The sequence below is a fragment of the Grammomys surdaster genome, unplaced genomic scaffold (assembly GCF_004785775.1).
Source record: "Grammomys surdaster isolate TR1022 unplaced genomic scaffold, NIH_TR_1.0 126059, whole genome shotgun sequence".
Taxonomy (NCBI): Eukaryota; Metazoa; Chordata; class Mammalia; order Rodentia; family Muridae; genus Grammomys; species Grammomys surdaster.
The window spans coordinates 4,144,891-4,168,482 of record NW_021620869.1 but is presented as its reverse complement, the minus strand read 5'-3'; the positions used below and the strand labels follow the sequence as shown (position 1 = coordinate 4,168,482).

At 44.8% G+C, this 23,592-nt stretch overlaps 2 protein-coding genes across 2 annotated transcripts in view; both read left to right on the top strand.

Annotated features, from left to right (window-relative positions):
- The window catches only part of Rbm44 (RNA binding motif protein 44), a 16,691-nt gene extending 9,837 nt beyond the window's left edge, over window positions 1–6,854 (top strand). Inside the window, exons 9-14 of the mRNA XM_028755440.1 lie at window positions 587–715; window positions 2,518–2,597; window positions 2,697–2,770; window positions 4,546–4,831; window positions 6,465–6,610; window positions 6,725–6,854. Of these exons, the coding sequence (XP_028611273.1) occupies window positions 587–715; window positions 2,518–2,597; window positions 2,697–2,770; window positions 4,546–4,831; window positions 6,465–6,610; window positions 6,725–6,854 (845 nt within the window). The remainder of the gene's footprint in view (window positions 1–586; window positions 716–2,517; window positions 2,598–2,696; window positions 2,771–4,545; window positions 4,832–6,464; window positions 6,611–6,724) is intronic.
- A 9,191-nt stretch (window positions 6,855–16,045) lies between these two features.
- Ramp1 (receptor activity modifying protein 1) overlaps window positions 16,046–23,592 on the top strand; it is a 47,789-nt gene continuing 40,242 nt past the window's right edge. Inside the window, exon 1 of the mRNA XM_028755357.1 lies at window positions 16,046–16,373. Within this exon, the coding sequence (XP_028611190.1) occupies window positions 16,322–16,373 (52 nt within the window). The 5' untranslated portion in view covers window positions 16,046–16,321. The remainder of the gene's footprint in view (window positions 16,374–23,592) is intronic.

Here is a 23,592-nt window from a genome sequence, read left to right as displayed (position 1 = left end):
TGATATAGATATTGTTTGTGTGGTATGTCTGTGTCCGTATATCTATATACTGATATAGATATTGTTTGTGTGGCTTCCAGAAAACAATGTGTCGAGCATGTTGATGTACACCTTTAATCCTTGCACTCAGAGCGCAGAGGTGGGCGGGCACTCTGGGTTCAAGGCCAGCCTGATCCATATAGTGAGTTCCAGGATAGCTAGAGCTACACAGTGAGATCCCATTTCCAAATAACAAAAGATAAAAATAAAATAAAAACAGAAAACAACTAATGCAGTGTGTTTACTGGGTTTGTTATATCCAAATATTTCATCCATGAAGGGTACCTCCCAGAAGTGAGAGAGGAAAGCTTTTGATAGACTGGGTATCAGTGTTCAGTTAAGGAAATTGGGGACCAGAAGCTGTAGACTGAAAGAGCTTTATGCTCAGTGCCTTTGACAAGACCAGGTCAGAGACCTGGCTCGCTATTCCATGGTGCTTATCTCTAGGTCCCACATAAAGGTCACTCTTGTCTTGAGAGACACGTCTATCCATGTGTTCTGAGAGGTAGACATGCACAGCTTACAGTTCCTTTTGCTCATGCCTTAGAGTGTAAAACCATCCACGAAGCAAGTGAAGACTGGTTTGATGCCACAGAGAAGCTGACTGGAGCTGACTTCTCGGTAACTCAAGAAAACACAGCAGAATATGAGGAATGGGAGCCAAAGAATTCATTAGGTTTGTTCATAAGAATATACAGAAAAAAATTATAACCTAGCTTACCTGAAAATGATGGTTACTTTTTCTATGTTCTTTTGGGAGATGGAATACTATAAAAGTATTTTGTTCCTTTTTGTACCTATTCCTTATTTTTAAAATATGAGAAAATTGGCCAGTTGGAGGTAACATTTTTAAAGAACAAGTAGTTTTTAAATTCTCATTTCTTCAGACACAGTGCTCATCCCACAGGATTGAGCAGTTTTATTGGTCTGGTGAAAGGAGAGGAGAGGGTAGGAGGTAATTCTGAGTCTCAGTCACTGCTCTTTTCTACTGTGGTACTTGACTGCAGTGTCAGCATCTAAAGTGTGAAGAAAGAGCTTCGTTGTTCTCTCTCCAGAACACACACATTACTATCCAGATAGATAAACAGATTAGTAAGTTAATGAAGAAGGCAAGGGATGAATCGTGATGAGAGACTGTGTCTGAATCCAACACTACCTCTTAATAGATGAGTGACTGGAACTGCACAAACCTTTGTAAGACAGAAATAAAAGTTGGAGCCCCTGAAATTTTCATAGCCGTTTCAAGAGGTTAAGCTACTTTTACTACTGAGGAAAACTGGAATTCATAGGTCTTCCATTATTACGTAAAAATTATGAAAGGTAGAAACTAAGCCGTCTTTAGACAAGTATGTGTGCACTTTCTGTGTCCTGAGCAAGGGCTTGTAGGGAACCTGCACTCGGTGGATGGGAACATACTTCACATTCAGTCTTCTCACAGTGGAGACCAGGAAAATAGAGCGTATAAATTTTGCATACTTTTGTCAAATAGGAAGAAACTAAATCCTAGCTTAATAATACCTAAAATCAAGTTATCTGCCCCCCCCAACTTTCTTGTTATATATCCTTCCATAATAACAAGGTCTGAATCTGACATTGTTCATGTCTAATACAAAGGTTTTCTTGGTGTGCCATTTCTCAACAAGTAGTGTGCTTAGAGAAAATTTCTAGACCATTCTCTGGCCAGTGTCACACCGGACATTAGAAACCTATGTGCACCCCTGTTCTAAAAAGCACTTCTTTGAAGCAGAGAGAAATGATGTTTTGGGTTACATTGCATGTGGTGAACTTTCAAGCTCCAAGAGACTGGATACCGAGTAACCCAACCTCTTTATTCTAGGGTGACATGAATGAGATACAGAAAAAGATTCTTGACTTCAATCACTGGTGCTTCCTTTTTCTATTTGGGATTTTGTTTTCATTTTAAGAAGAAAAGGTTACAGTATGTAGTCCAGGCAGTCTTGAGTTTATGATCCTTGTGCCAATTTTCTCAATGCTGAGATTACAGATGTGTACCAACATGATTAGTTTAATGCTGATATCTCTTACTTGACTATTTTTAATTTATGTATGTCATGGGCATTGTATGTGATGTGTGCGTGTGCCATGGCATGCTTGTGGAGGTCAGAGGACAGCTTGGTGTCCATTTTCTCCTTCCAGTATTTGAGTCCTAAAGGTTGGATTCAAGATGGCAGCAAGTACATTTACCACCATAAAGACTAAGAATGACTTGAGTTTTAATTCCCATAATCTGTCTGGTAGATGGAGAGGAGTGGCTCCTGCAAGTTGTCCGTTGACTTCTGCACATATGGCCCATGCATACAGAACACACACATGCACACACGCACACACGCACACACACATCAATAAGCTTTGTAATTGGAACCAAAATAAAATTTTGTATATAATATTGTTGCCATTTTTCTTTAAAATATTGATGTCACTGTGGGCATTTCTGTGATTTTTTTTTTCTATAACCAGAATTGAAGAATACTGAACTGCTTCGAAGAAGTAAAGGCTTTTTGGTCCATGTTGGTGGTCTTTGCCCTTCTGTATCGGAGGTATGCCCAGAAATTCTCTAGGAAGCTTCACTTTCAAATTTGTAAATTATTGTGATTTTTTTTCAACCTTTCACAAATTTTATTTTATTTTTCTTTTAGGCTGATTTAAGGTCTCATTTTGAGAAATACCAAGTTTCTGAAATTTCAATTTATGATTCTCCTACTAATTACAGGTATGTTACCCAAATTCAGTAGGTATACATTACCATATGTCTGCTGTACAACAGATACAGTAAGCAGGAGCCACTCCACTGGGGGAGGTGGGGGGTGCCCGGGGTGTACCCAGGCTAAACAGATAGCTGTGGGACCTATCTAGAGTTCTTACCAGATCTTTCTCTCCAGTGGACCTCTCTTCTGAGATTTGGTTATGCCATGTAATCCAGACTGCTGATCTGTTTTCAGAATCCTGGGTACTGACAACACGCAGTGTCACACATGGCCTCCATGGTGTATAGGAGAGTTACCTGGTCTTTGTATATTTATCTGACGATACGGCATCTCATAGCAGAAGCAGAGTACATTAAGTAGAAGATGTACTCTAAAGATGGTGCTGGCTCAACCTCAGCTCCTCCAGTAACTAGAATTAATCTGAATGCATTCCTTGACTTCCTAGTCTTAGCCTCTCCATAAAATGAGGATCAGGATAATAACCATTGTTGTCACACTAGCAATAAAGACAGAGGTGGCTCAGAAGTACTACTTAATTAGTTCTGACCTTAGTTACAGTTGCATTTTATACTTCTGTTTTATAGTTTTAGGTAGGTGGTTGCATCACCTGTCTTTGGTGTCGGGGAGGGGGGAGGGAGGGGGGAAAGAGAAAGTTGCTAGTTGCTACTTTGATATTTATAGATTATTCAGAATTCAGTTACAGTGACAATTACTTCATGGAGACACTATGCTGTTCTGTCATAAAAATGATAGCTATTGATTTTGGAGGTCAAGACATTAATTAAGAGGGAATTGCTTGTGGTTAGGGTTTTAAATTTGTATAAGTAGGTACTAATTTTTTTCATTGTCACATAGATTGTATATGACACATTGATAGGATGTTAGTGTCTTCTTTTCAGATTAAGCTAGAGTCGAATCCCTTAGGAATATTGTCCTTCATGTCTTTTTTTTACTATCTTACCTGAACCCTTAAAAAAGTGATGCTTTTTTTTCTTTAAAATAGTTGTTCCGTGTATAAATTTTTTAAAATGGACTTAAATACAAAGATATAAGGATATTTTAAGTTTGTATCTGTAGACCCATTCTTTGAAAAACCTTGCTTGGTGTATGTTAACACTACTTAAAGCTGTTGGCTTAACGGGGATTGTTCTGGACCAGCTTTTTCAATTGTCTTAACTTTTATCTACATATTTTCTCATTACTGACTATAAATGTATTTTCATATATTCTGCTAAATATTTTCAAATTTTGTCCTTATTATTGATGCCTTTGAGCCTACTAGAGTTTAAATTTGTGCATATAAATTAACTTTAATTTTTAGAATATACAGCAACTTGGCCCTATGCCTTAGAACTCGTGTGTGTGTGTGTGTGTGTGTGTGTGTGTGTGTGTGTGTGTGTGTTTGCAATTTAAAACATTAAATGTTAAAGTAATAATTTATAATTATTACAGCGTATCCTATTGCCCCTTTGACTTGTTCTGTATTCAGTTATCCTGAATAAACACTTATTTGTTGGTATACACCTTTAATACCAGCCCTTGAGGGTCTGGGACAGGTGAATCTCTGAGTTCAAGGCCAGCCTGGTCTACCTAGCAACCTCAAAGAACTAAAGAGACCCTGTCTCCAAAAATCAAAAACAACAAACAACACCTGCTTATCCCAAGCAGGCTTAAGAACCTTTGGAAGAGCACTAGCTCTTGTGGAAGCCATCTTAGGTTTAGAAGAGTAAGCGGATGTTGCTCACTAACCAAGGGACTGTCTTCTGCTCTCATGTTTTAGATATGCATCTCTTGCGTTTGTAAAAAACAGTAATGCAAAGATGGCTGTGAAGGAAATGAATGGAGTTGAAATCAATGGAAAGTCTGTGAACGTGCGGCTTGTGAAAATCCCTGGAGAGCACATACCTCCACCTCTGTCCTCAACCGGGAATAGCACTGGTGTGAGTCATTTGGAGAAAAATAGCAACAAAGATGCCACCTCTGCTTCTTCCACTTGTAGACTGCCCAGAGCTAGATCAAGGCAGCTGGAGTCTGAGCAAGACAGTGAGTTTCCTCCCTTGGACCAGGTTAGTGTTCTCATGGATGAGCAGTGGCTGTGTGTGTGCCGCACTGCTGGCATGCCGTTGTAAGGAGCTGTCCTTGTGCTGGCACAACGGTCGGGAAGGCTGTTCTTGCTGGGTTTCCTGCATCTCCCCCAGTCCTTGTCTCTTTACTCTTGGAAAGCACCACTCTAGAAGCCATTCACCCATCAGTTCGTGTATGTGTGTAGATATAGAATACATATGTATGTATATGTGTGTGTATCATTTTTTGTTGTTTGTTTGTTCGTTTGTTTGAGACATGGTTTTCTTGTGTAGCCTTGGCTGCCCTAGAACTGACCCTGTAGACCAGGCTGGCCTCAAATCAGTCTGCCTCTGCTTCCCAAGTGCTGGGAGTAAAATCGTGCACTACCACCACCCTGCTTGATTGATAGATAGATAATAGATAGATAGATAGATAGATAGATAGATAGATAGATAATTTATTACAGTAGCCTTACCTCATACTTCTCAAAACTATAAGACATGGTTATTTTATTTTCATAGCCCCCACTTCCACCCCAATGCAGGTTTAAATACTTCCTGATATATAACAGTTTCACCCAACAAAATGTCTGCTATCCACTGGGCAGTCCATTATTGTTTACATGCAATGAAATTCACTCTTGGTGTTCATGACTAGACACAGGCATTTAAGCAGGTACCTGCCACGAAAGTCAGAACAGTACCCACATTTCCAAACCACTCTCTTGTGTGACGCTTTCATGTGTGTCCTCCAGAGTCAGATGATCCTGTCATCTGATGCCTACTCGATGCTATTGCTGACTGAGTTTCCACTTAGACCTTTCTCTGCTAGTAGGCACCTGAGCCCTTTCTAACCTCACAAGACTTCATTTGTATTCCTTTGAACATAACCCTTACTTGTCCTGTGTTTTCATTACCAAGCTTCTCAGTGAAGTAGCTTTTATTCATTGTCTTCATTGATTGTCATATGATCTAACTTCATTCTCTAAAATGTCACTAACTGTTGTATCCATTGTCAGCATGGCATCGCTGTTGGTCTTTTCTCATCTGCTGCTCTTGAGCACCTGACCTCTCTGACAGTGGCAGTCCTTCAGAACTATCCCTTCACTTCACTGACACTTCCTGTTTTGGGTTGTTGGGGGGCACAGTAGGAAAGGAGGAAACAGAATATATGGGGAGTTCGGCTGGCTTTTTGGGGGCCATGATCCCCCCACTATAGTACACATGGACTTCACTGCTGTGTCTGGCAGCTCCCCCTCTGCCTTTTCACGTGGGTTTTCTGTGCTCATTTTTGCATTCCTGCACTTCCCATGACTCTAGCTGTAGCACTTCCAGTCAGGTTCTGTGAGAAACCTGACTTTGACTGAATTTGTTTACTCTTATATTCTAGTTCCATAGGCAGGACACTGACTTGACCTGGCCTGTGAGCCCAGTGCTCATTAGTCTGAGAGAAAACTCTCTGGTCCTGTCAGTTGTGGGCACTGGCGAAGAGGGCAGTCTAACAACAGTATGCTGCAGGCTCTAGGTGCAAGTGTGGATAAAGAAGCTCCTGCTGCCGTCTTGATACACTCTCACCTCTCAAGTTTTTTATAAGTTTCTTTGGCTCATATTTCCAACATTTATCTCATTTGTTTAGGGTGTCAAGAAAAATTGTAACCAGATCAAATCTGGTCAGTTATTACCTGAGACACCTTTTCAGTTCATACCTCCAAATACATTAAACCTTCGTAGCTTCACCAAGATCATGAAGAGACTGGCTGAACTGCATCCAGATATCAGCAGGTACTAACTAAAGTTGGAATTTAATTATATACTTGTATGTAAAAACAAGTCTTCAGACCTTCTGACACATGATTGTTTGAGAAGCAGAATTATGTCTGTGTTTCTCTTGGATAGAGACCACATTATAGAGGCTCTTCAGGAAGTGAGGATAAATCACAAAGGTTTTCTGAATGGTTTGTCCATCAACACCATTGTAAAAATGACTTCATCTTTTCTGAGAAACTCTGCTTCCCGTTTGAAATAAATGAAGCAATACAGAGGTAATGTAATCATATGCTTTTATACTTAAATAGTAAAGATTTTACTTTCTTATTTAAAACAGTTGATCTTAAGTTGAAATGGTAATACAGTAATAAAATACTCCATTTTAAAACAAGTATACTATGTTAACTGTTAATTTCAAACCAGTATCTATAAAAAGGAAGGATTGCTTCAACTTCTGTTTTCTGCAAGAATAGTCCATCATTGTGGAGATGACATGACAGAAAGGCTCTATGGTGACAGGTGTGTGTAGATAAGTTCCTTACATAAAAGTCCCAGCCTGCAGCTTTCAAAGGCCTATCCCTGCCTCCAGTTACCCACTAGCTAGCAGTTAGGGATTTAGAGACCCTTCTAGACAGCACTGCTCCCAGGTACATGGGGTCTTGTGAACTCAACAAGGATATTTTCAAATGAGAACTGTACAAAGAGAAACACGGACTGGAAATAGAAAGTTCCTGGTGGGCTGTGCTCCCACCCATGCTCAGTGCCTCACAGTGGTGCAGGCTAGCATCTGGCTCCCTTGGATTCTGCTCAGAGCTGCAGCAGCTTCACTGCTCTGGTGGTCATTGACACGAGACAGCCGGTGGCCTGTTTCTGTCACTTAGTAATGCAGCTGGTGATAGGATTTGTCAGTGAGCAGGTTTTAAAGGAATGCATATGCTGGGCAGCAGTGGCGCTGCCACGCCTTTCATCCCAGCACGTGGAAGGCAGAGACAGGCGCATCTCTGTCTTTTGAGGTTAGACTGGTCTACAGAATGAGTTCTAAGGACAGCCAGTGCTAAATAATGAGATCCTGTCTTGAAAAAAAAAAAAAGGAAGCTGGGCGGTGGTGGTGCATGCCTTTAATCCCTGCACTTGGGAGGCAGAGGCAGGTGAGTTCAAGGACAGCCTGGTCTACAGGGTGAGTTCCAGGACAGCCAGGGCTATACAGAGAAACCCTGTCTTGAAAAACCAAAAAACAAAAAAGAAAGAAAGAAAGAAAGAAAAAGGAATACATCTAACGTTCCGAGTGAATTCTGAAATGATCAGTATAGTAATAAAGAATACTGCTAGCTAAGTCTTTCTGCACTGTGTGGTATTTGGCATAATCACATTTTATTGTTGATTTTTCTTTTGTTCTTGATCCTATAGAAAGTCTTCGGAAAGTACGAGTACCTTTCATCAGAGAAAGTTCTACAGCAATTAGAAAAAGCCATAATAATACAATCAGACAGCTCTATAATTGGACCTAACACTTTAAATATTATCTGATAGTCCTCCTTTAAAACCCAGTGGCAACAGATATGTAGTATTAAAATCTGTATGTGTGTTTTATTATGTTATAAACTTTATTTCAAAATTATCACTCAAGACTTCAAGCTGTGTATTTTGAATCAGAAAAAAAATGTGCTACTACGTTCATGTATAAATCATCATTAATAAGTCCATTTGAAAAATACTGTCCAGAAAAAAGTTTATTGCTACTGTTTCAAAGTTCACTACACATGTAAAAATTATGTGACTTTTTACACAAGTTGTATGTGAACATGGAATTCACAAGTCATACGTGAACATGGAATTGTTATGGAGCTTACATTGTAGTTTCAGCTTTTCAGACTCAGATTGGAGCACAGGGTTCAGATCATGTCAGTTGAGACGCACCGGGATAAGCAGGCTGTGATGCATTAGCTCTATGACAGCAGAGTAAGGTATTCAGAGCTGCTTTCTCAGGTGTGCTGTGGCAAGGTCCTGAAGCACAAAAGGTCACATGTTCTGGCCTGCATTTACTACATGTTTATTGTACTACACTCTAAATTGAATGTGCTTCTCTGTCTCACAGCACTATAGAATGTAGGTTAATACCCTGTCCCCTTTGTAAAACTAACATACTGGTTAAAGCTGTATTTCTTCTGATAATAACCTTAACATTTAGTACTTTTCCAGTGTTTAAATTGTTTCTATCCAACGCTTCATTGTTCTTGCTTGATTAAAAATTACCCATTAAACATTCATATTTGACGTCCTTGTGTTTAATAAAAGCGGTTAGCTCCTCTCTGACTCCAGTGCTTTTTGTAAGTGGGCCTTCCCAAGTGTAAGCCACCTACCAGTCTTTATGTGAATATATAAAAATGGTAACTACTGGCTGTCTGCCAAGAGCTAGATTTGTCAGTGCATGTATACCTAAACTCAAAAGTAATTGGTTTGGTCTATACATCAAATTAGTAAAATTATAAAATCCTGGGGTTTTCCCTACATATAAAATGATTTAACATTTCATTGAAAGGCTACATTGACGGTTGGCCCTGAATAGCTTTGTGATTCAAACTAGACATTATCTTTCATATATTTGGAGAAATTAGCAAACACAAAGTCATTTGTTTCTCAGTAACCAAAGATCTGATATATTATATATGCCTTTACATATAGACAAAATTACTGAATTTCATTTGGGAAAAATATAGAAAGGCCATTTCAAATAATGTTCAAGGGTTTCGAGTTAGCAGGTCCTTTCTAATATCTAAATGTAAAGATCTGGCAACTTCTGTGTTCCAAAGGCCTCTGAGGTGCACCCAGTAACTGAGTCTCTTCACAGGTTAGATTAGAAACTCAAGGGCTGGAGAGATGGTGGTTCAATGGATAGAGCACTTGCTGCCATTACAGAGGACCTAGGTTCCCAGTCATCCTAACTCCAGTCCCATGGGATCTGCTATTCCTTCTGACCTCTGTAGGCACTATGCATACATGTGGTACACATACATACATGTAAGCAAAACACATGAAGTAAAAATGAATACATCTAGTAAGTTTTTAAATAAAGTCATTAAAAAATTCAAATTCTTTATGAATCTTTTGGAATCTCAAGTGACAAATCAATTTTTACTCATGTTCTAAAGTCTCTAATACATAGTTATACTTGTTGAATTTTTGAAGACTAAGAAGAAAAGAAAAACTGAGCAAATGTTTCCAAATAGCATCAAAGGCAAAATTCCACATAATTTTAGTGTATTTCAGTGTTGTTCAGACTGGCTTTTCTCTGATACCATAGTATCAGAATAACAAAGAACACCTAGTAATTTCAGCTAACAAAGTTTCCTGACTGTTGTCAGAAAGGGACTAAAACTGTGCCTGGTACTGGACTTGATTCTGGTCACAGGAGATAGTGAGTGGAAAGGACATGGTTATATTAGAAAGACCTTCCCAGCCAGGATTCTTTTAAATACTGCATTTTCACAGTTGACCATTGCTGCTCATTATCAAATAGAAGACTGGTTCAGAGTAAAGTGTTGGAGCTTGGGGTGGGGTTGGGGGCAGAGAGTGGGAACCTCAGTGGTAGGGTGCTTGCCACGGATCCTAGCCCCTGTGTTGTTTTATGCTTAAGGGGGTGATAGACAGAATTCCACTCTGTAGGCAGGAGAATGGACTTGTAAGATGTCCTATCATCATTCCCAGAACAGTGTGTCCTTTGTGTGAAGGTAAGGAAGGCTGCTGATTCGTCGGCCCAGCAATGGGGAGGTTGGCCTGGGTGGCTCAGTCCTTTTGTGAGTTCTTAAAATAGCAGATGAGATAGGAGAGAGGCTACAAGGGCTAGCCTTCCACACTCTACCTTTGCAGCTAGAAAGGCCAGGAGTTGGGGACTGCAGTCACCTCCAACAGCTGGAGAGGCCTGAGAACACGCTCTTCTGGAACACCAGAAGGAAGCCCTGTCATCTTGATTTTTAGCCTAGTGACCTGCACTAGGCTTCTCAAGTCCACACGTGTAACACATTTGGATTGCTTAGGCCACCAGTTTATGGTGATGGTCCATTCATGGACTATAGAAAGCAGTAAGCACCTTTCCCTGGTGCTGTGATGAAATACTCTGAAGAACCAGGTGAGGGATGAAGGGCCCTTTCCAGTTTACTGTTAGACAGTCCATCTGCAGTCCCTAAGCAGAGCACCACAAAAACCATTAAAGTGGCAGCTAGCCCCTCCTTCCCACCCCAGCCTACAGCCACAGTGACACCACCACCACCATCCCCGGAGCTGTCGAAGATGTCGGGGCTCCTGTCAAAATGACAGCACCACATCTCCTCAGGCCACAGCCCTCACAGGAGCTGCCCACAGTGGCACATCACCTTTTCTGCCTCAGCATACAGCCTTGGTCAAACTGCACTGCAGGAGCTGTCCACAGTGGCCCTACCTCCTCTCCAGGCTCCGTGAGCATCCCCACAGAGATGATACCTTGGCAAAAGCCAGCTGCAGCCAGAAAGGACTTCCCACTCTAACCCATGGGCCTGATGCAGGGAAATGAGGGTGAAAAAAAAAAGGCCACAAATCCCTGAACAGGAAACACACACACACACACACCAATCCCTGAGCTCCCCAAGCTCAGGACTTGAAATCTTACCAATCCTCAATCCAGAAAAGCTCTGCCCCTTCAGAAATCCTATGTAAGCCCTGCCCTTTGTCCAATTCCCTGCTGTCTGCTCCTGGGAGCAGAGGGCAGCCATCCCTGGATTTACCCCTCCACACCCTGGACCCTCTAATAAATCTCATTTAATGAGATTTCCTATCTGGTACAATTCTCTAGTCAGAAGAAGACAAGAAGCAATGAAGAGAAGAGACAGCCGGGCTGAGGCTCCTGTGCTGCTCAGCTCAGCTGGGATTCCCCTCCCCTGGGAGCTGCAACACCTCTGCTGAGGAGGCTTCCTCTCAGAGCTGTAAGGTTCCTGAGCTCCTCTGTCTCAAGATGCCCTTCCACTGGGACACTGTCTCACCTCAGAGCTGTGTAGTTTCTGAGCTTCCAAGTCCCAGGATGCCCTTCCTTCCTTCCATCCGAGCAGAAGAAACACACCATCATGGTGGAAAGTCGAGGCAGCAGGAGCTTGAAACAGCAGGTTATATGACCTCTGCAGCCAGGAGAGAGCTGGAACACTCTGCTTAGCTTACTCTCTCCATTTTACACACTCCAAGATGTTGGCTCAAGGAGATATACACACACACACACACACACACACACACACACACACAAAGTTCGATGAGTCTTTTCCTATCCTTTCACCAAGTTGGTATATTCCCTCACATTTGCTTAAGGCCCTCCTTCCAGAAGGTTTCAGATCCTGTCCTCTTCACAGTTGGCACTAACCATCAAAATAAGATTGTTCTAGGGGGCCGGAGAGATGGCTCAGCGGTTCAGAGCACTGGCTGCCCTTACAGAGGACCTACCTGGGTTTGATTTTCAGCATCCACATGGTGGCTCACAACCATTTGTAATCAATTCCAGGGGATCTCACACCCTCTTGTGACTTGTGCAGGCACCAGGCATACAATGTTGCACAGATACATAAGCAGTCAACCCATCTCTACACATAAAATGAGGAAATGAGAAAAAGAATCACTGGGGTACTAGCACACAAGGCAGTGTGTAAATGCTCAATAGATAACGTCCTCAGCAATAGTTCTAGAAGAAAGCTGCTTCTAAAGTAAACTTACATCGCCACAGGTTGATAATTAAAAATGAAGAAATTCGCTTTGTTGTGCGTGAGCAGCCTCATTTGGTTTTGTCTGTTTCCTCCCTGGTCCATTTTGTTCCGATATGAGGTCCTTCAGCCACATTACATTTGATTATTTTTTTTTCTTTAACTTTGTTTTTACGTGTATGGATGTTTTGTCTGAGTGTATATCTGTGCACCACTTGGGGCCGTGGTCCCCGTGGAGGTCAAAGGAGGGTGTCGTATCTGGGACTGGGGTTACAGTTGGTTGTGACCTGCCATCTGGGTGCTGGGAATCAATGCAGAGTCCCCAGCTAGAGCAACCAGTGCTCTCCACCACTGCCTGTCTCTCCGACGCTTTTCTGCTTTCTTTAGCCTGTCCTGCCTGTGGTGGTTCTTCAGTACTTTCTTGAGGTCCATGACCTTGGCATTTGTTGGCTGTTCTATAGAATGTCATTTATCTGGTTATGCACTGGTGACTATTCTCAAAAGCCTGCCCCCTCAGCCCAGCACACCTGAGATGTGTGCTCTATCTCCACAGATGTTATCTTTCCCACTCAGCTGAGAGGACTGCAGTCAGAAGCTGCTGTCTTTCTTCTGTATGGGAGGGTGTTCTTTGATGCTTTACAAGAAACTAAAATTTCTGCTCATGGGTCCAGTACCTATTGCTGCATTTTGCTGGAAGTAATTCCTGCCTTGTCTGTCATGGAGAGTGGCTCACTGGTGCACTGATGGGACACTCAGCTGCTGTTGGATGTCTGAGGCTCTCTTAAGCCTCAGCTGAGGACTTTGAGTCTGCTGGGTCATGTGCCCTGTATTCGTTCCACAGTTAGAACTGGTATTTGTGTCATGTATGCTTTGCATGTCTGTCCTTTCTGTAAGCTTGGCTCACAATTGCCATTTATCTATCCAGTCCTCGTCTGTATACAAGACCATTGCAGCCTTCAAACCATTGTCTTGGGAGAAACACTCAAATAGGTGTACAGTATCTGAAAATACTTTCATTGTTTCAAAACCTAGACGTTTCTAAACTGGCATAGATTAGTGTCTCCTGTCCCCTAGTGTAATTATGCATTAATATATTTATCATATTGTCAAGTATTTGTTTGGTTTGTTTGAGATTTTATTTTTATTTGTAGCAGTCTGTCCCTGTTCTCTGACAAGTATTTAGCAGGTTTAAGATGAGCTGGACCGTGAACAGCCAGGGCTTGAGGTTCCTTCCTTTCACTGGGTTCCTTTACAGCTCTTGAGTTGTCCTGGGGATGCTGAGCACATGATCTTCTGTTAAGTGGACAGTTCACTTCTTGAGGGACTTTTGTGTGGTTTTCCCTTGGGTGCGTTTGAGGGAGTAAAGCTCTAAGCTGCTCGCAAGCCCTGAGTATTTGGGTTTTAACCAGCAGCTCCCTTGAGGGCTGGACAAGCTGATGCTTAAAGCTGAGTGCTTCCAACGTGCCTTCTTAGTCCTCACCTAAGAGCTGTGCTTTAGAACTACTGGCTCAGTGACAGTGGCCTGAGCCTAGCCTCCTGCTGTTCAGTGGAAAATGACAAACTAAAAATAGTTGGTGCTCTTGGCAGCTGCACGGGAAGATGCCCCACTGTTTGCCTGTGCCCCTTTCCTCTGGCTACTAGTAAGGTTACCACTGTGACTGGTGGTAGCATGTGCTGTACCTTACTACATTCTCCTAATCAGTCTTTTATCTGGGGGTTGTTGATATTCTTGGGTTTGAAGCCCCTCGGGTGTCTTTCACACTCTTCTTCCGGGACTATAGTCACATACGTTAGACCCCTCGAAGTGGGGTCACGGTTCTTGGATGCTTTGCACTTTTGTTTTTATAAAAAAAAAAAAAACAACCCTGTGTGGCTGTGGTGGTTATGTGGAGCTGAATGCTGCATGATCTCCATTCTTGCTGTCCAGCTCCTTCAGGTTGCACTGGGGCAGCAATATTTTTTCCTGATGCCTGAGGCTAGTCCTGCTCGCTCTCAGCTGCTTCTCAAATGCTGTTTGTTTCCCTCTATGGAGGATGGAAACGGGCTATTCAGACTGTGTGCACATGCTCTGGTGCCGCTGCTCACCTCAGGTAGTGTCCTTACATACAGTGTGAAGCCTGCCCTCTGCATCTCTCATGTGTTCCCGTGGCGTTCTCCTCTCTGTTTCTTAAATTGGTTCTCTGGACTCTGGCTTCCCTCATCCTGTAAACTTAGTAGGCAGCGCCAGGCTGCCCTGATTTCCTATTCTCAGGGCTCCCTGCACTGTCTACTGTGGCAATTGCTGAGGTATGGTTACTCTTCAGTGTACCAGTGGGAACTGTATCCACTGAGGATGTAGTACTGACCTGTAGACTGTCTGACTTCTACTTTAATGCCTCTCTCCCTCTGACAGCCCTTTAACCCAGTGTCAGCACATGAACCTCTGTGCAGGAGGGGATCCAATGTTGCTGATGACCAGTTAGAAGTGAGTAAATCTAGCCAGGCAGTAGTGGTGCACGCCTTTAATCCCAGCACTTGGGAGGCAGAGGTAGGCAGATTTCTGAGTTTGAGGACAGCCTTGTCTACAGAGTGAATTCCAGGACAGCCAGGACTACACTGTCTCCAAAAAAAAAAAAAAAGAAGAAGAGGAAGAGGAAGAGGAAGAGGGAGGAGGAGGAGGAGGAGGAGGAGGAGGAGGAGGAGGAGGAGGAGGAGAAGAAGTAGAAGAAAGTAAATCTCAGACTGAAGAGGCCAACCTGTGGTCCTAGGGCAGCCTCACTAGGGCTAGGTGTCAATGAGTTGTGTCCTTTCTGTGTGAAATGGGAGAAACTCATGGCAATTACTGGGCAACTTCATAGCCTGGATTCTGCGCTGCAGACATGAAAGGACAGTCTAAACAAGGCAGGGCTCAGCCATTTTCCAGCCATGACTTACCCTTACTCCATGTCTGTCAATGAAAGGAGGCTGGCCTCCTGGTAGGTATTTATAAGGTTCAAAATGAAGGGCTAGCCAAACCAAAAGAATGTGTTCCCCTTTTCCATGTCCCCTTGACTTCAGGACATATGGGGTCCCCAAGACATAGTTATACAGATCCTAAATGTATGCTTGGCCTGTGTTCAGGATGAATACCAGGATGCTCTTAAGGGTCCTGAGCATTCAACCAGAAGGTGGCAGCAACTTCTAGCCTTGTTCTCTTTGCTCTGAGGCAAGCTGCTCACCCAGCAGTAATGTAAACTGGCCCAGCCTGAGGGAAGCCTCTGCTGTTGTAGGGACCAGTGATAGTCTGTTCTCCTGCCCGATGCAGAGTGCAGACCTGCTCAGTTAGTCCGAGCTGCTGCATCCAGGTCAGGCCTACCAGTACTCTGGGCATCCGCCCCAGGTTTCTCAGCTTGCCAGTGCTATCCGGCCTTTCTTACTTATATTAACACACCCAAGACTCCCTTACACTACTGGTCCTTTCTGTGTAGTCATGGCCAGTAGCCAGCCCCAATAGAAATCTCACCTTTTTACCTAGCGATTCCCTTTGTCCCAAAGTTCGGTGTTTGTGGACTCTGCTGCCCTACTCTGGCTTGTGACCACCTGCTGGCACTTTTGTCCCTCCAAGGAGCCTTGTTGCCACTGGCCATCCTTCCTGAGGCTCCACTTCTTGTCCTACATTCATTGGCAGGGCTGGTTTTGTCCCCACCACTCCAGCACCCTACGGGAAAAGAAGATGGGACCACAGGCTGTTTGCAGAGCTAACCACAGGATAGGTGCAGAACCCAGCTGGCAGAGCGAGGTGCTGGGTTTGGGGACCTGGAAACCCTCCAAGCCCAATGGCCCTGCAGACACTCCAGGAGGCTCCCCTCTAGTCCCAGCTGAGCTCCAACCCTCCAACCTCAGGTGCCGCCCGCCAGCTTCCGCCCTCGACAGCCGCGGGCGTGGGAGCCGCAGTGGGCCGGGCGCGGTCTCTCTCTAGCTCCCGCCCCCGGCGCGTCTCTAGCGGGCGCAGAGCTCGGCAAGGCGCTGGGACGGCGGCGGGGCTCTGCTTGCCATGGCCCCGGGCCTGCGGGGCCTCCCGCGGCGCGGCCTCTGGCTGCTGCTGGGTGAGTAGCCGGGGCTGCAGCGATGGTGGTGACCCGGGACCGGGAGGGCAGCACCTTGAACGCACCTTACTAAGAGTATGGGCTCGCGGCAGAACAGTAGAGTGGTGATAGAAGGGGCTGCACCACCTTAATGCTGCCACGGAGACAAGGTGGCTTGGGCACATCACTCAGCTGGCCAACCGAAGGCATCAGCAACTTTTGATCATAGAATGGGCAGCTTGCTTTCCGGGAGGGATGGGAACACGGGGGTCCCTGCTCACACTTCAATTCTCCAAACTGATGTAAGCTCCCTGAGCCAGAAGTAGCTTACAGATGTGCAGTCTTCAAGCAGGGCCACAGCTTAGGAATCTCAACACTAGCTAGAAAACTGACTGTCACAGTAGTTGCTCGTCAAGACCATTATTTCCACGGTTTTGTTGTTGGCTTGTTAGCTTGGCACTTGGCTAATAAATATTAGAGGTGGCAGACTTGCTGGGGTTTTTTGTTTAGATTGATCAGAAACTGTAGCCCATGGGTGACCAACAAGAAACTGCCCATCTCAGTTCCCTTGTCTGTATTGTGCTCAAAATTCAGTCAGGACCCTGGGCTGCCATACCTGTTGGACATAATTCAGATAGACAGCTACATTTTAATGAAAGCAAACAAAGAGTCCATCCAGTGTCCCTGGAAAGGCCTGAGGCTTAATGGTTCTTGGGGTCTTTTCCCATACCCATGGTGTTGGTCAGAGGCACCTGCTGCACAGGCTCTGGTATTGGGGAAGGCTGGCCACCGGTGCCGTTTATAGCCAAGGAAACAGCTTGGGGCAGTGTGGCCTGTCCACGGTGACTGGGCAGGAACAGCACTGGAGTCCTTCCGTTTGCCGGGCAGATCTCTCCTGTTTGTAGTCCTTGCCAAGGAGTGCCACATCTACATAAAAAAAAAAATCTGTTTCTGTGTAATAGAATTCAGAAGGTGGATCTTGCTCCATACACGTGTTGGCTAAACTCACACAAAAATCAAAACCTTCTAATAATGTTGATGTCTTTGGCTATGTTCAGATCTTTTTGGCTTGATGTGGAGTTTTAGCTTCAGTTTCCTAAGAGATGAACATTTCTGTGTTAGCAATCCAGGGAGCAGGTTGGGCCCTTTACTTTTTTCTTCCTTCCTTCTTTCTTTCCTTTCTTCTCTCCTTCCTTCCTTCCTTTCTTTTTTTTTATAATAAGCAAATAAATTAAGGTTCTTTACTAGTGCACCAGAGTCTGTACCCTGGAAGGCTTGTGTAAATAGAACACTATGTTTGACCACATGTAAGGACCGCCTGTGTTTACCAAGAAAAGGGTTCTGCTCACAGTCCAATGTCCTGTGCTCTTGACGTAGCCCTGAGCGGTCTGGCTGATGTTTTATGTCTTGGGAGAACAAACACAACTTTATGAGGTTATCGGTGAATTAATGACTCCGGAGCCCAGCTGTGATGAGCGGAATCACTGAGCTCACACTGTTCTTCAAGCCCTGCAGTGGCCAGATCTCCTTAGTGATAGACTTTGATATCCTGCATGGTTACATGGAAGAGTTTCAGGTTTTTTCCTTAAAGTATGCTAAACTGCAGAACTAAGATCTTGATCTGGGACAGTTTTATAAACAAGCTGGTTCTTTGCTTAGTCAACCTGCTGGCTTTATTAATAGTTATCAAAATCCCAGCAGATGCATCTTTTTCTTTTCCCTCTGACTTTCCTCTGTGTGCTGTTTATAAAGCATCTCCTGAGAGACCACATGCATTTTTTTAAAAAAAAATTCATGCATAACCATCAAAAGGCTCTGCTGCAGTCAGAAAAGATGAGCTGTGAGTACGAGGCAGGCCAGCTTGGGCAACTTTGGTGACGGCTTTGCAAGCTCCTGTTTTTGCAAATTTCACTTGAGCATGCCAGTGGATCAGCTCCTGGATCTTCTGTACTGGGGAATGCATGCTTTCCTTGCCTGTCATGCTGGGGACCTAGAAGGGGGTATTTGAGACTCTGAACTATTCATTGAACTATATATAAACTACAAGTGAAACGGACATCCCAGGAAGTCGGTATGTGGCTGTGTTGCTGTTTTTATCTGGACGTGGTTCTTGTCGTGGAGTTCAGATCCAAGGACTCCAGCTTGCTAATTGAATCACTGTGTTTACTTGCTATCAATGTGAGCTTGGAGACAAAGAGGGATTCTTTGGTGTTTGTTCTACTTCCCTGCTTGCATGCTGGGTCTGTCTTCAGATTGTCAGTCCAGCCCAGGGCTGCAGACCAGTGTTTCCATCCATGCTGAGTTGCAGTAACATAGGGAAACATTTTAGATGCAATCCTTACTTGGGGGTAAATAACTCATTGGAAAAGTCTCCTGTGATTTCCCTACATGTACCCCTGAATGAACCAGTTTGATAGTTTCTGTTCAACCCCAAATTGACATCTGGTAGAGTATGTGACAGGGGCGCCACATGTGGTATGAATCCTAGTGAAAGTGCTGAGCCAGGGATTGGCTCCCTAAAGGCTCACCCTGCCGCACCCCTCCCTTGGGCCTGCAGTCCCTCCTTTCTGAGATACCATGTGTCCTGCTAGGCTGTACCCACACTAGAGCTCTGGCCGAAGCCTGGCCTCTGGGATGCTCACAGGCTGCACAGTCACTTTTCTGCTGGAGCCCCGGAAAAGGTGGGTCAGTTTTCAGGGTGATCTGAGTGCCAGTTGCCAGTGTCACAGGCTTCCTGTCCTGTGAGAGAGGAATGAGAGAAACAGATGCGCTCCTCATAACTCTTGAGCCCCAGTTGGAATCCACCACAGGAACTCATCAAGTTTGAGTCAAGTGTCTAACCTTCAATGTGTCCCATATCTCAGGGGTCAAACAGTGTCATCACAAAAGACAGCTAGAAGCCTGAATGCTGCTAAATACCTCTCCTTAGCTGTGCCTTACAGCACAGGACATGCCCCACTCCTGTGACAGAGTGATATGTCCCCAAATGCCCATGGTGCCACGGTGGAGAAATGACCCATTTTAACCAGGCAGTTGCCCCTCTGCCCTCACTTCTATATCCACTACCAGCCAAATGGTCAAAGTGTTCTTAACCTGGGCATGGTGGCTCACATGTGTAATCCCAGCACCCAAGAGACCTAGACAGAAGGATTATAAAACAAACAGCTTGGACTATATAGTACATAGGGAAATCTTGTCTCAAAAAAAATCAAGCCAGGCGGTGGTGGCGCATGTCTTTAATCCCAGCATTTGGGAGGCAGAGGCAGGAGGATTTCTGAGTTCGAGACTTCAAGGCTAGCCTGGTCTACAGAGTGAGTTCCAGGACAGCCAGGGCTACACAGAGAAACCCTGTCTCGAAAAACAAAACAAAGACAGAGAGAGAGAGAGAGAGAGAGAGAGAGAGAGAGAGAGAGAGAGAGAGAGAGAGAAGGAGAAGGGAGTCTGGGAGCTCTCAGGTAAGTTTGTCTGGTGGATGCAGCTGAAAAGCAGCAAAGAGACACTGCCTCAATGCAGGAAGTTGGTAAATGCCCCTGCCTGCAGTTATCCTCTGATCTCACACACGTGTGATTTCACACATGCATATGCACGCCTGCCACTGCAACTAAAGTGCAGCATGAAAGCATGTAGTCTAGCAATTATTCACATGGACTTATATTGCATTGTGTAATCTAAGCCACTTGGAGATTATTGAGACAGTAAATGGCTGGATTTGTCATTTGTATGTAAACACCACTCCGTTTTCCATGAGGGGCTTGTGCATCTGTGTAGCTGAGTGTTAGCAAGTTCCTAAACCAGTATTTGTGGATCTCGGGATGGTGTGTGTGTGTGTGTGTGTGTGTAAAACAGGGGTGGAGGAAGACTGGGTGCAGTGTGGGTAGCAGGCTATGAAGAGAAGCCCTGGTAACCACAGCTGGGATACTGAGAGAGCTCTGAAGAACTTGAGCACAGGAGGATTTCGTTGGCACAATTGTTTAGCTATTTTATTGGGTTCTTATATCTCTCCCTCCCTCCCACACTAATCCCCTCCAACCCCCCAACATTAGGTAGGCAAGAAAGAAGGTTAGAGGGAAAGGAAGTAGATCTCTATAGACTACTTCCTGCTGATTAGGGATGCCCTGTTTCTTGGGGCAAGTCCAATCTTCGAAGTCAGGGTATTTCCAACTTCTTGTCAAACCACAAGAGCAAGCAAGAGCAGCAGCCTTCTCGGAGTGCTTCTAGCCCCTCTCAGGGCTCTGACATTTATAAGCCTCCCACCACCTCCAATTAAGCTGTCTGCAGCTGGCAAAAATCATGCCCTTCCTAGTACTAGACAATCATAGTGACCAGCTGTGGGCAGCTGAGGCAGCTCTGTATCCCATACCTGGGATTAAAACAAAACCATGTTCATATAACAGACTGGGTTTTTAAAGTTCTCACTACGAGGTTGTGCAAAGAACCTGGTCCTGGAAGCCATATTGACTGATGTGGGGTTAGAGCTTGTTGAAGCTATGCTTTAGAAAGCCAGATCCCGTGACTTAGAGAACAGTGGGAGCTTGAAGGAAATGTGTGCTGACTAAGCCCTGCCTTAGAAAAACCCTGTGCTCGGAGCAGTGCATACCTTTAATCCCAGCACTCAGGAGGCAGAAGCAGGCAGATCTCTGTGAGTTCAAGGCCAGCTTGGTCTACAGAGAGTGTTCCAGGACAGCCAAGGCTACACAGAAACACCCCGTCTTAAAAAACAAAATAAGCCCTAGGCTATCCCAGCCTGGACTGGTGGCCTACAGGTGCTGGAGTGACCAGATTTGGGTGGGGAACCCCATGGTAAAGGTGTAGGACAGGGGTCTTGGATAAACTGGACTTTCAGAAACAATTTCAGTATAAGTATATGTTGTGCAATATTTGGGGACATCCTCATACTTTTAAGATTTTCTTAAATTTGAATTGAATGAGGCATTCCTGTCATTTATTTGCTGAATAATTTATCCATGCAGCCCTGGGGGCAGGTGCCCTTAGACAGCAGGGCAATTGCTGGTAGACAAGAATCTATGTCAATTCAGGGTTCACAAGAAAGCGGCATGACCAGGAAGATACTTAGGGCAGTAGTCTTGTCCGGGTCAGTGTCAAAGCCTCAAGCAGAGGGGACAGCTCCAGAGAGTGGTTGGAGACAGACCCTGGCTTTTGTGCAAGTCTGAGGAAGGAGAGGCCAAGTCCACTGAGCCAAGTGAAGGCCCCGGAGAACTGAGTGTCCACAGGTTCTACTTCTGTCCCAGCAGCCATTCGAGGATAGACTGAGACAATCCCAGGTTCCACTGGGCACCTTGACAAGTCAGGAGGGATCAAAACAGGTAACTGGGTTGCACACAGAAAGGGATGATGCCCAGTGGTACTCCCACTGTGATGTTCTGTGTAAACCTTTACCCATGATTCTCTAGTGATATCCTCAGTTGCCAGACCTTTTGGGAGATGGCGATTCAGTGGGAAGTCACTGAACTTAAACATCAGCAAAGCCTGGGATTGAGAGCCCCTGCTCAAGAAACCATACCTCCACTACATCTTCAACCAAGGCGTCATGGAGTGGCCTCTCTCTGAGGGTTACCACTTCGGAGTCTTGTGTTTTTGTCTGTTGCTACAAATGGAATGCACTCCCTCAATGTGTTCCTATCTGACTGAGCCTAAGCTAAAAACCACCCTTTTTAAAAGAAATGTATTTATTTGCTTGCATGTGTATGTGTAGGCAAGTATGTCACGGTTCACAAGTGGAGGTAGAGGGCAACTTGCAGAAGGATTTGGTGCTCTCTTTCAGCTGTGTATGTCCTGGGAATGAGTTCGGGTCTTCAGGTTTGCTGATGAGCACCTTTGCCTACCGAGCCGTGTCCTCAGGCCCAATAGACACTGTGTGTGTCCTGGGGGCGCTGTCTCCATTCCCGTTGAGTTTCTTGTTTACTATTTGAGCTTCTTTCCCAAGGTTTCCAAACAGGTCACTATGCCAGTTCCAACTAGTTCCTGGCTTCACGGTTTTTGGTTTGTTCTTACACTGGAGGAGGGAGCTGGTCACAGCAGCCTTCCTCTGCTGTAGGCTGTGGAGTAATTCTGTGAACCATCTGCCTTACTCTTGTGGTGTGGGGACTTTTCATCTCATTGCCTTATAGAAATGAACATAGGACGGGAGGATGGAAGATGCTCAGTCTCTCCACAGATGAAATGTTTTGTCACATTAGGGAAGAACATACAGAGCAGCCTGCTGAGACTGATAATAGAGACAGCCACCAGGTACCTTCTCCCTTCTTGGATGAACTGCCCGAGGGGCTCCTGTTTGTTCTGCCCAAACTGCCCAAAGGGGCCTTTGCTATTCATTATTCCTAAGTGGGGTTGCTTTCCACTTTCCTCTGTGGCTTTATCCTTGAGGACAGAAGTTCCCTTCCACAGGAATCGTTGTCAACATCACTTCTAACCCTGAGTACCAAAGCAGGATGACACAGTTCCTGCAGGACCTGAGAGTCGTCACTTCTCCCTCCAGGCCAGGACTGTGGCTGACTACCATGGAGAGGTTTCCATGCCTGTCTTTCTGCTTGGGAGCGTGTGTCTTCTTTGTAGTGACGTCTGTTGATTTCCTCACATCATATTTTGCAGGGAGTTCCTGACATACCATAGTTTGTCTTAAGATTCCCCCCAGTGACTCTTTGGTGGGAGCATCCCCCCACTGAGTAGAAATCATACTTCAGATTTTGAATTTGGACCCTTTGCTGAATTAGCAGTTAGCGGTCCAGTCTCTCAGGCAGCAAGCATGGTCTCCAATCAGCCCTCAATCTCAGCGGAACAACCAATGCTGTATAGTGTGCCCTGCGATGAACACTATGACCAAGAGCAACATGGAGAGGCAAGGGTGCACTTCATCTTACAGCCTGTAGTCTGGTCCATCATCCAGGCAAGTCAAGGCTGGAACACAAGGCAGGAACCTGGAGGCAGGAGCTGGCTCAGGGGACAGGGAGCCATGCTGCTCTACTGACTTGCTCTCCAGGGCTTGCTTGGCCTGTTTTCTTATGACTCTTAGGGCCACCAACTCAGGGATGGCCTTGCCCACAATAAGCTAGCACTTCCACATGGATCAGGAAATCAGGAAGATGCCCCACAGGCTTGTCCACAGGTAAGTCCGGTGAAGCATTTCCTCACTTGAGGTTCCCTCTTCTCCAATGACTCTAACTTGTGACAAGTTGACATAAAACACAGCCAATGTTTCATCCCTGGGACAAAACACTTGACA